This window comes from Macrobrachium nipponense, chromosome 19 (assembly GCF_015104395.2).
Source record: "Macrobrachium nipponense isolate FS-2020 chromosome 19, ASM1510439v2, whole genome shotgun sequence".
NCBI classification, from domain to species: domain Eukaryota; kingdom Metazoa; phylum Arthropoda; class Malacostraca; order Decapoda; family Palaemonidae; genus Macrobrachium; species Macrobrachium nipponense.
In genome coordinates, this window is record NC_061088.1 from 58,144,739 (window position 1) to 58,157,254 (window position 12,516).

The following is a 12,516-nucleotide window of genomic DNA, read 5'->3' on the forward strand; positions in this document are numbered from 1 at the left end:
GTGATGAGCTAAATAAAGAATGGTGTATTACTTACTGTTTCTTTGAAATGTTTATAAACTTCATCTTTGAACTGCTTCAACAAATAATTAGGTTCAGAATGGTGAATGCACTTCACAAGAGGCACTGAGCAATCCTGAATAGCAGCCATCATGAACTGTAAAAGAATAAGAGTAACACAAGGTAATGCCTGTTATATAAGAAAACATCTGGCAATTCACAAAATGGTAGCAAATTACTAAAAACAATGTCATTCATGTACACTCCTCTCAGTATGGTATGTATGAACTTAAAGGCATTATTTTTCTAGACTAACTGAATTAAAAAAAGTTGAAAATATTAAGAAAGAAAAGAGGCCTTCAACAGAATATGCAGCCTTTCAATGTCAAAAAAATCAAAACAACAATGGTTAATAAAAGACATTGGGTAAGAGAACAAACATAACACTACAAGCATAATCAATGACAAGCCTTGCAAGACCCACAGATTCTTGGCAACATTCCTTTGATGCCACATGCATATTTCTTATTGCCTTTGAATTTTCATCCATTTTCTTTAGTCTCTTCTCACCTAGTTATCTAATTTCTTTGACCATACCTGGCTGGCGCAGCTTTCATGACTGAAAATGAAATGCATTGGATAATGCCTGTACGTCTAGAAATTTCACCCTCACCCAGTGGACATATTACAAGAATTCATAATGGTAATAGTTACAGTTGAAAGAAGTTTATATACATTTCTTTAGAGATGGGAAGTGTTGATGGTTGACTGCATGGTATTTAAAACAAATCCTAGTCTCTAAGGTTATGAAGGCAATTTAGTTGTATAATGAAAAATCAGGACATGATTGACTGAGAAGATAGGAGGTGTAAAATATGATAAGTACAAATTAAAAACTGTGCTGTATAGTAAGGCTGCATTTTCTCAGATTTGAGTACATTTCAAAAAGAAAATGGTCTTGGAAAAAAAATTAATATTCTGAGACTAAAAAACATTAACAAAATCTTTAAAACTTTATGATAAGTTTGGGTTGCCACCTTTTTGTACAAGCCATTCAGACCACACGCATTTGCATCTCATACGTTTATTTCTGTGTTCCCACATGCAATGGTTTTGTGTACATGTTTACATGGATTTTTCTTTAATACAACAATTGTTTTTGTGCAGCACCCACTACCTAAAATAAGTGTTGCATAATACATCATGGCACCTATTGCATAAATGTCTAATTGTAGAAGAAAACAAATGAAATTACAGCAGCGAAAAAGTGTGTGAAGAACTGTGCATAGAGACAAAACATCAAGTGATATGGAGGAGTAATGACAACATCTCCAAAGGTTGTGTGTGTGTGTGAGAGAGAGAGAGAGAGAGAGAGAGAGAGAGAGAGAGAGAGAGAGAGAGAGAGAGAGATTGGTGGAAGAATGAATGGGAGTGGTTAAATGGCGGTCGGAAGCATGTCTGTTGTGGCGCTCTGTAGAAAGTCAGTGGAAGTCTGTTACAAGAGAGTGGACTAAGCAAGGCAGTTAGTGAATTGGCAGAGTTGGTTTGGCAGCATTTGTCCGTTGGTTGTTAGTTGATTTTGTGGTATTTAATTGATTTTGGTGTTGTAAGGTTGTTGTGCGTGTGTCTGTCTGGTTTTGGTGAGGTTGAAGAGGTTTGTGGTGCATTTCCGGTGTCTGTGAGTGGAGGTTGGGGCAGTGTTGGTTTTGGCGGGTGGTTGTGCTTGGGGAAGTCGTGTGGTTGTCGTGTTCTTTCAGGCTGTTGGTGTTCGTCTGCAGTGATTTGTCGGGTTATTGAGTTTTTGTGGGGTTGTGGGTCTCGGGTGGTTGGTTTGTGTTTGGTTGTCGGCGGTGGTTGTGTCGGCTAGCCTATAGCCTTTATCCAGTGGACAGCACAGCCTAGCCCTGAGTACCAGAAGCCAGAGGTGAGTACCTGTTTGTGTTTTTTTTTGTTCTGTATGTAGGTATGGGTCAATTGTCCTGCTGTATTTTATAGTGTTAAGAGTTAAGTGTGATTGAGGGGGGGGGGGGGGTGGTTTGGTAGCCAGACAGGTTAAGTTTATGTGGGGGAGATTTGCTGCTTTCTCATAAGCTTGTTATCCCGCCACATTATTTTTTGGCGCCGGAACAGGGACTGCTGGTGTGGCAGCTGCAGGACGATTGGTCTAGGCCATTGTGTATGAATGGTGAGAAAGTTTGGGATGGAAGGATTGAGTGAGGTGGAGAGGCTGAAGGAGGAGTTGTCGAGGCTGGAGAGGGAAGTAAGAGGACAATTGGAAGTGGATAATGAGAGGTTAAGGGTAGAGTGTGAGGAGCTGAAGAGTGAGTTAGAGGAAATGAGAGGAATGCTAAGGAGTGCAAAAGTGGAAATGAAAGAAGAAGTGAAAGGAGCGGAAGAGAGAATGGTTGAGAAAATGGACGAAAAATTCTTAGTGATGGTGAATGCAGTGCAGGAGATGATGAAGGGGTTCATGGGAGAGGGAGCTGTAGGAGGTAGGCCTACTAGGTCTTGTGATAGGCCAGAAGTGGTAAAGACAGTGGGAGAGCGAGTGGATGAAACTACGAGTGACGAAGGTGACTTGGTTGTGATAGGTAAAGGAAAGAAGGGAAACAGACAGGATAAGGATAAACCTGAGGACAAGAATAAGAAGGGGGCTGAGGAAAAGAAGACGACTAAGGGAAAGAAGGCTAGTAAGGATGACGGACAGGATGAGACTAGGACTGAATACATTGGGGAAAGGGCTGAGTGAGATATGGATAACGGTGAGTGGAAACAGGTGGGTAGAAAGAAGGGTAAGAAGAGCATAATCAGGAGCATGGATGTTAGTATGGAAGTTGATTCGCTGTATTCGGACGAGGTTAAGAGGGATCAGAATGTTAGTAGCGAAAGTGAGAGTGAGCGGGAAGTGCGAAAGGTTGTATATATGAGAGAGATACCTAGATGTGCACAATACGAGGAATATGGTATTAGGGACATAGGGGATTTTTTTAAGGAATATGAAAGGTATTGTGAGGTAAAGTATGGGGATAACAAGAGAGTCTGGGCAAGAGAGTTGGGTAGCTTTTTGACGGGATTTTTGTTGAATATGTATGGGGTAATGATGAGTGTGGGGAATGTGCCTTATGAGTGTGTGAAAGCCAGGATTGTGGAACAGGCGACGAGGATAAGGAGTAGTATTAGATATATGAGAAAAGCAGCAGTGTTACAGATGTGGAAAGCTAGGGCACAGGAAGAATGAATGTCGGTGGGTGTTGGGAGCTTGCTTTGGGTGTGGGCAAACAGGGCATTTAGTGAGCGAATGTAAGAAAGATAGGGATATTAAATGTTACAGGTGTGGGCAAGTAGGGCATATAGCAAGTGGATGACGAGGTACTCGTGTGACTGAGGTTTGCGGTAATTGCGGGAAGAATGGGCATTATGCTAGGATGTGTAAGGAACAGCGGGCAAAATGTGTTGAATGTGGAATGGAAGGTCATGTGGCGAGTAAGTGTAGGCGAAAGAGGATGAGTCAGGTTGGGAGTTCAGGAAACTAGGTACAAAGGGGATTCAGTTGGGTGGGTCCTCTGGTGTGCAGTCAGTAAAAGTGATGCATGTGCGTGAAGGATTGTTGCATGAAAAAGGGTTTGGAGGAAGAGCTCATGAATGTATGAGTGTAAAAGTGAAGTGCAAAGGGGTGTGTTTGGTTGCTTTGATTGATACTGGGTGCAGTGTCAGTGTTCTTTTTGAGAATGTATGTGACAAGTTGCGGAGTGAGTGTGATATTAGGAAATGTAAAGGGGAGGTACGAGGAATAGGAAATTTAGGTATGCCTGTGGTGGGAATGTTGCGTGAAAATGTAGAAATCGAAGGGGTAGTGATGGATGAAGGTGACTTTCATGTGATCGAGGGAATGAGTGACAAGTATGATATGTTGTTAGGGTACAGGTTCCTGAAGAAGTGTGGGATGGTGGTCCATCCGAGCAGGAATATGATTGAGTTGCATAGGAAGGGGAATGTACATGGAGAGTTGTACTTGGATAGGAATGGAGGGGTAAGCAGTAAAATATGGAAGGGAGTGCCGTTGGTTGCGAAAGAGGGTGTAAAAGTGCCGTGAGAAGTTGGAGAAGTTCTTAGTGTGAAAGTTGTGTGGCCCGATAGTCTTGGGATTGTCAAAGGTGACAAGTGTGCATATGTGGTTGAGGGTGTGGATGCGAACAAGTTGGTAAGAGCGAGCGTGCATGTGTACGACGGGATTTTGGATATGGAGAATCCTCGGTTTTTTGTGGCCTCATTGCCAAGTGTTAGGAAAAAGCGAGTGCGGGGTATACGTGAAGGTGATTGTGTGGGGTTGTTGTATACGTTGGTGGATGTGGATGACGAAAGATATGTTAGGGTGCGGCGGGTGATGACAGGTAGCATGAAAGGAAGTGATGAGTGGAAGTATGATGAGTTGAGAGAAAGAATTGAGGTGGATGAAAATGTTGGTGATGACGAGAGGGAGCGGTTGATGCAGATGTTGTGGGATAGGCAGGGTGCGTTGAGTCGGGGTGATGAGGATTTCAGGGGATCTAAGCTTCCAGAGTTCAAGATAGTTTTGAATGACGATACCCCCATATATCAGCGTCCCCGACACTTTTCTGCGCCTATTGCCCGAGAGATTGAGGAACAGTGTGAGGAACTTGAGAGAGTGGGAGTGATTGAGAGGAGCGAGAGTGCTTGGAATAGTCCCCTAGTCCCAGTACGCAAGACAGATAGGAGTTTGAGGATGTGTGTGGATTACAGGAAGGTGAATGAAGTGACTGTGAAGGAGCAATTCCCGATGAATGTGGTGTCTGATTGTGTGTATAAGATGCATGGGATGAGAGTGTTCACAAAATTGGATTTGGTAAGGGGTTATTACCAGATGCCTCTTGAGGAAGGGAACAGGCATGTTACGGCTTTTTCGAGTGGTAGCTGCCACTATCAATTCAAGAGGTTAAGTTTTGGATTGGCTAATGCACCTGCTGCCTTCCAGAGGGCAATGAATGTAGTTTTGGCTGGTTTTGATAGAAGGAAGGTGACTGTGTTTATAGATGACGTTTTGATTGCAAGTGAGACTGTTGAGGAGAATGTGGAACTGCTTGAGAAGGTGTTAGAACGGTTGGAAGAGGTTGGAGTGAAAGTGAAGCTGTAAGAGGTTGGAGTGAAAGTGAGGCTGGAGAAGTGTACGTGGTTGGCTGGGGAAGTGGAATTTCTGGGTCATAAGGTGAGTGCGAGTGGTGTAAAGAAGAGTGAAAAGTTTGTGGAAAAAGTAAAGGAGTTTCCACGTCCCCGGACCGTGCGGGAGTTAAAGGGTTTTTTGGGTTTGATTGAGTTTGGGAGGAAGTTTGTTAGGGATTGTTCGGGTATAGGGAAGCCGTTGACTGAATGGACCGGGAAGAAAAATTGTACTAAGCTGAGGTGGGATGAGCGAATGGTGGGAGCATTTGAGAGATTGAAAGAGGAGGCTGCTAGGGACGTCACCTTGGCTTTTCCGGACTACAGTGAGGATGCCAGTAAGCTTGAGTTGTATGCTGATGCTAGTAAGTTTAGTATGGGAGGATGCTTGGTGCAGATGCAAGAGGTGAATGGGGAGGGACAATTGAGAGTGATTGCGTATGTGAGTAAAGCTTTTAATAAAGCAGAGCTGAAGTATTCGGTGGTTGAGAAGGAGCTTGCGGAAATAAGGTTTTGTGTGAAAGTGTTGCAAGTGTTTTTGTATGGGGTAAAATTTGTCATAAGGACAGATCATTAGTTTACATGATCAAGAAGGAAAATGTGAGTGCTAGGATTGCGAGGACAATTGAGGATTTGAGTGAGTTTGATTTTAGCTTAGAATATGTGCCGGGGAGTAAAAATGTGATTGCTGATACGATGTCTAGGATGCATGGTAAGGACAGTGGTGTTGTGAAAAGTGACTGGGATCCAAATATGGTACCTGAGGGGTTGGTTGTAAAAGAGAGGTTTGAAGGGAATGACAGAGTGTGTGAATGTTTGTTTTCAGCATTGAAAAACTTGGAAGGTAAGGGTCTGGTTGAAGAGGTACCCAGTAGTGTGAATGAGTTGCGAGTGAAGTTGATGAGTGATGTGCAGAAGGAAGTGGCATATGCAGAGGAACAAGGTGAGGAAGGAGAAATGTTGCATGAATTGTTGTCAGCAGTAGCTGAGTTGTTTGGAATAAAAGTGTTGTTGTATTTTGGATGGGACAGACCGGTTGAGTATCAAGGAAGGGTGAGTACAGGTAATGAACGTGGGGTTTTGATGATTCAGTGCGGGGAACATGGTTGTAATTGGTTGGTTACAAAAAGGGACTGTGAAGGGGATCTGAGTCAGAATTGTGGAAATGGGGAATTAACTGAGGATGAATGTGATGAGGAGGATTGTGATGTGAATAACCAGGTGGACGTGGTAGTGAATGTGTGTATGCATGGAACTCGAGGGAAAATGGTGACATTTGTCCAAGTAAATGATAGTGAGTACTGTAGTTTGGTTGACACTGGGCACAAGTTTCCTTGGTGAGTGGGTCAGTGGTGAGTGAACTTGAGAGATGTGATTGAGAAGTGAAAAGGCAGTCTACAAGTGTGAGAATACATGGGTTAGGACAAGGAAGTGTTTTGGTATGGGAAGAGGTAAGGTTAAAGGTTAGGTTGGGAGATCTTGAAGTAATGCATAACTTTATAGTTATAGGGGAAAATGATATGCAATCTTGCTTTTTAATAGGGATAGATTTTTTGAGGATCCACGATATAGACGTAGATATAGGAAATGGAATTCTTAGAAAGGGGGGCAGACAAGTAGCTAGGATTCAAGATGGTAATGTATTTGTAGCAAACTTTGTGGGTATGATTGATATTGCTGGGAGTGAGAATGATTTGTTGAGTGAGGAAGAGATTGAGGAAATGCAAAATAAGTGCCTGGAGATAAGTGTGTTGCGACAATGTGTTTTGGGACGAGTGCGTGTGGAAGACTGGCCATGTGAGTTGGATGTATATAAGAGGGTTGCTAAACGTTTTGTGGTGTGCAAAAACATAGTGTACTTTTTGCATCAGGAAGGGGTGTATGACAGGGAAGTGTATGTGCCGGTGTTTTCTGTTGAGTCAGCTGTGAGTATGTGTTTGTTGGTGCATGATCGGTTTGGGCATATGGGGAAAAATAAGTTGTGGGAATGCATGAGAGAGAGATTGTATGCCCCTGGGTTGAATAAGATTTGTGTGGATGTGGCTCTCACGTGTGAAGACTGTCAGAGAGGAAAGTATCAGAGTGTGCATGCAAGTCCACCTGTGTTGCAATTGGAGATGAAAGAGCCGTTTGAAATGCTTGTGACTGATTATGTTACTTTGCCTAGGACTGTGAGAGGACACGTGGGGATGATTGTGATGGTGGATCACATGAGTAAATTTGCCTATGTGGTTCCCATCAAATGAATGGTGGGTAAAGTGATGTTGCCAATGTGTGTGTGTAAGCCGGCAAAAATGTTGAGTTATCGATAATGGACCTGAGTTTGTGGGATGGGAATTTGAAGAAATGTTGAAGGAATGGGGCATTGTGCATGTGTATTCTACTCCTTATATGCCCAGTGCGAATGGGTTGGCTGAAAGGACTGTTAGGACGATGACTGAGATTTTGCGAATGAAGAGTAAGGTCAACAAGGATTAGGATATGTATGTAGGACGTGCAGTTTGGGTATATAACGCCACATTGCGGAAGAGTATAGGTGTGTCTCCTTGTAAATATGTGTTGAATTTTGAAAGGCTTGTCAGACCGCGGTTGGGTCTGTCAGAAGGTGATCGAGATTTTTGGAAGAAAGCGAGTGAAAGGTTTGAGAGTTTTAAGATTGGGGATAAGGTGTTGAAAGAGGTGGTTGAAATGGGAAGAATGAATGTAAATAAAGTAAGGGAGAAATTTGAAGGGCCTTTTGAGATTTTGGAAGAGGGACCGAGTGGATTGAGTTATGTTTTGGGAAAATTGCGAGTAGGTGGGGGAATGGATGAGGTTAGGGCACACCATAACCAGCTCTGTAAGTGGAGGGAAGTACAGTGTTTCCCCCGTATTCGCGTTCTCCGGATTCGCGGACTCACACATTCGCGGATTTTTCTTTGGAATCTATCTAGAAATTATTCGCGGATGGACTCGCCCATTCGCGGAATTTTCCGACGAAAATAACCACTAACTAGTGTATTTTGATGTTTATTTTCATGACTAAATACATTTTTATGATACAAAAATGATTTACTAATTTTCAAATATTAATTTTGATTAATACTGTATTAGTAAGTTTAATAAGTTTAAATGATATCACATAATAAAAATAATAATTCTCTCCCTCTCTCTCTCTACTACAAAGATGTATGTTTTTTTTTGTATGATAAATAAATGATTTATTATTTTCAAATATTAATATTAATTTATACAGCAATAATATCAATTCATTAAAGAAAATGCCATAGTGAAATAGTAAGATTTTAGCTTATAAATTTAAAAAATTATGGAAGAACGAAGGAAATCCCAGTCAGATTCTTTCTCTAACTCAAGGTACTAAAACTCAGATATACGTATCAAGTTAAGTGACCGGAGGGGGAAGGAGCTGATTTGTGGCTGCCATCACGTGGGCATGAAATTTACCACTCTCTTTTCTCTCTCTCTCTCTTTTATTGAGATGAGAGATTTTTATGGTACATATATGCGTAATATGTTTATTAATATTTTCAAATAATAATAATAATAACTGTAATTACAAAAATCATATGTGAAAGTATTTTACAAATACTACGATAATCTCTCTCTCTCTCTCTCTCTCTCTCTCTCTCTCTCTCTCTCTCTTAAAGTGATGTATGAATATAAATTCATTAAAGAAAATACTAAAGTGAATTAGCAAGATTTTAGTTTATAAATAAAAAGAATTACGTAAGAAGAATGAAAGAAAATGCTCATTACCCCGCATCTCTCTCTCAGAATTCCAGTAGCAAGCCGAGTTGGCTGGGGTCCAACAACTGTGCTGCCATATCTTACGATAATGTAAACTCTCTCTCTCTCTCTCTCTCTCTCTCTCTCTCTCTCTCTTTTACTGAGATGCGAGAATTTCTATGGTACATGTGTATGTTTATTAAGATTTTTGCATAATAATAATAATAAAAAAAAAGTAATATAACTATATTCAAAATTCATATGTGATAGTATTTTGAAGAAGTACAATAATCTATCCACTTCACTCTTTTAAATAAGGACAACCCCCTCTCTCTCTCTCTCTCTCTCTCTCTCTCTCTCTCTCTCTCTCTCTCTCTCTCTCTCTCTGCTATTGGCTGTTTATATACTTCTAATGGTAAAATGTTTAAATTTACTTTAAAATGATATTAATAATACCAATTCAATGGTATATTTGATGTAGGATAATACTTTAAATAAACATTTGGTATTTGTGACTTCACATTTCCATTGTTCCATTGTAAAAAGAAAATGGATGTCTCAAATAGTAACAGTATGAAAGAAAACGTGCATGACTGAATACTTGTGGGGGGACTGAATTATTTTCACATACGTAACTAAGTCATTCAGTACGTACATAGTATGTATTTATGTATAAACATAAAATGTAAGATTTACTTTAAAATAGTATTAATAATATTTCAAAGATTAATATGAACCATAATATGATATTTTATGTATATTTGATGAAGGATGGTCTTTAAGGGATACTTTGGTATTTGCATGTTTAGGATAGGGGTTTATGAGCATTTTTAGAGGGGGTTCCAAACATTCGCGGATTTTAACTATTCGCGGGGGGGTCTGGTATACATCCCCCACGAATATGGGGGGACCACTGTACCACAGTATGTTCAGGAGAATGCAATGAGTGAGTGGTTGAGGGTGAATAAGTATGAGCCGACTGTCGGTGAACAAATTGGTCTGGGAGATTGACAGTTGGTGCTGGTTGAGTATGGAAGAAAACAGAAGAGTGTGTAGAGAGGAAGTAGAAGGGAAAAGCGTGAACGGCATGGTAAGGGGGTTGGTGGTAGGGTGCAAACGTTTGATATGTGCTACGGATGACTTTGGGGGAATGAATGATACTTGTAGAGTATGTGGGTTTGAGTTGACAGGGACAAATAAGACTTCAGTGAGAAGGAAACTGAGTAGTGAAGAGGTGGTTGATAGGATGGATAAGTCTTTGCAGGGGTTCGACAGAAGTATGGATGAACTGAGTGGTTTGGTGGCCGAAATAGGGGAGATGTTGGAACCAGAGTTAGAAGACATCTGTGAAGTAGTGAATGGAATTTGGGAGGATGGTAGTGAGGAAGGTAATGGGGGTTAGAAAGAAAGTGGTTTGGAAGAAGTGAATGGCGATGTAACTGAAAGAGTGTATGATGGTCCTCAAACAAGATCCAGGGGGCCTGCATCTGAGCATCCTTGGGTGTTGCAAAAGGCAATTTAGTGTGGAGGTTGTGAGTGTAAGATGTTGTCAAATGTAATGGGGGAGGTAATATGGAGGAGTAATGATAGTTTATATTTGACATCTCCAAAGGTTGTGTGAGAGAGAGAGAGAGAGAGATTGGTGGAAGAATGAATGGGAGTGGTTAAATGGCGGTCGGAAGCATGTCTGTTGTGGCGCTCTGTAGAAAGTCAGTGGAAGTCTGTTACGAGAGTCGGAAGAAGCAAGGCAGTTAGTGAATTCGCAGAGTTGGTTTGGCAGCATTTGTCCGTTGGTTGTTAGTTGATTTTATGGTATTTGATTTATTTTGGTGTTGTAAGGTTGTTGTGCGTGTGTCTGTCTGGTTTTGGTGAGGTTGAAGAGGTTTGTGGTGCATTTTTGGTGTCTGTGAGTGGTGGTTGGGGCAGTGTTGGTTTTGGCGGGTTGTTGTGCTTGGGGAAGTCGTGTGGTTGTCGTGTTCTTTCAGGCTGTTGGTGTTCGTCTGCAGTGATTTGTCGGGTTATTGAGTTTTTGTGGGGTTGTGGGTCTCGGGTGGTTGGTTTGTGTTTGGTTGTCGGCGGTGGTTGTGTGTCAGCTAGCCTATAGCCTTTATCCAGTGGACAGCACAGCCTAGCCCTGAGTACCAGAAGCCAGAGGTGAGTACCTGTTTGTGTTTTTTTTTGTTCTGTATGTAGGTATGGGTCAATTGTCCTGCTGTATTTTATAGTGTTAAGAGGAAAGTGTGTTTTAGGGTGGGTTTGGTAGCCAGACAGGTTAAGTTTATGTGGGGGAGATTTGCTGCTTTCTCATAAGCTTGTTATCCCGCCACAGTGCATGTCCAAGTTGCATGATGCTCGCACAGCAAGAAAAGCCCCAAAACAATGGGAAACCATTAAACATGAGGATCTGGATGTTGCCATGTACATGGGTACATGCAACAATGGGTAGCCAAGATAACTGCTGAATTGTACCTCAGGAGCAGGGTCATGATTGTTTCATCAGTGTCAAAACTTTGACAAGAGAGATTGTACTTTACCACAAGTTGTAATGTTTCTTTGCATATATTTTCCTAATTTTGCATATATTTTCCTCATCTACATAAGTCGAAATGCGTACTGTATGAAACAAAAGTTTTATGTTTTGTTGTATTTGTATTTAGTTAGGAAAAGTGTTGTTTAGTTATTTCATATATTAGTTTGTAAGTATGCATGTAATAGCTTAACTGGCAACCATTATGTAGTTGTTTTTGTTGGTCCAGTAGTTAGCCAAATACATTTGGTGGTTTGGTCAACCACGGTCGTGGGCAGTCTCACTACATCAACCAGAGTGTGAGGATGTACGAAATGACTCCATATTCAAGCCATAATTAAGACGATGAGAAGTCATAAAGATCTCCTTATCGTAATCATAATTCAGGCTAGGATAGCGAACTCGTCATTCACAATCACAGTCATAATTCAGGCTAGGATAGCGAACTCGTCATTCACAATCACAGTTAGTTAATATAATTTATGTACTCTTTATTATACACAACACAATGTCATATCTCGAATGTCAATTAAAATGAGTATAGTAATCTGGATGTTGTAGTGTAGGTCTTAGGCTACGATTTGGTTATTCACATTTCAAGTCACCATAGGCTATATGATCCCTTGTGATTTGGAATGCTCTACTTATTTGACCTGTGTCGGCCGATGAAATGGTCCTGTAGCACGCATTTCTTAGTATAAATAGATTCTAAATATACCAGAGAAAAAGCTAAAATGGAATGCTGAAGTTACTACCTTCAGCTCGAACACACAAGGGCGTCGGTATAAGCACTAGGGCGAGTGGAGGCCACTATCACAGGACTTCTGCCAATTAGAAGATTCCTTTCAAAGTCCCTCACAAGGGAAGAGCTGTTACAAAGACTACCACTTATACCTTCTGCTTACTACTACTACCACCCACGCCCGGCATCTTCATTCCTATAATTAGCGCATTGCTTTCCGCACGTGTCTCTCGTTGCTCCCCTTTGTGTGTTTTTTGTCGAAGTTATGTCTGCTGCTGAGCTCCCAGCTTCTTCATCCAAGTTGAGTATTCCATTTTACATTTTGGTAATTCGTGTGGTCACGATTCA

The 12,516-nt window shown here is 41.3% G+C and overlaps 1 protein-coding gene across 3 annotated transcripts in view; it reads right to left on the reverse strand.

The window, feature by feature from the left end:
- LOC135217351 (WASH complex subunit 4-like) overlaps positions 1-12,516 on the reverse strand; it is a 953,363-nt gene that overhangs the window by 372,166 nt on the left and 568,681 nt on the right. For all 3 annotated transcript variants that reach the window (XM_064253202.1, XM_064253195.1, XM_064253186.1), the window contains one exon: positions 36-155. In XM_064253202.1, the coding sequence (XP_064109272.1) occupies positions 36-155 (120 nt within the window). The remainder of the gene's footprint in view (positions 1-35; positions 156-12,516) is intronic.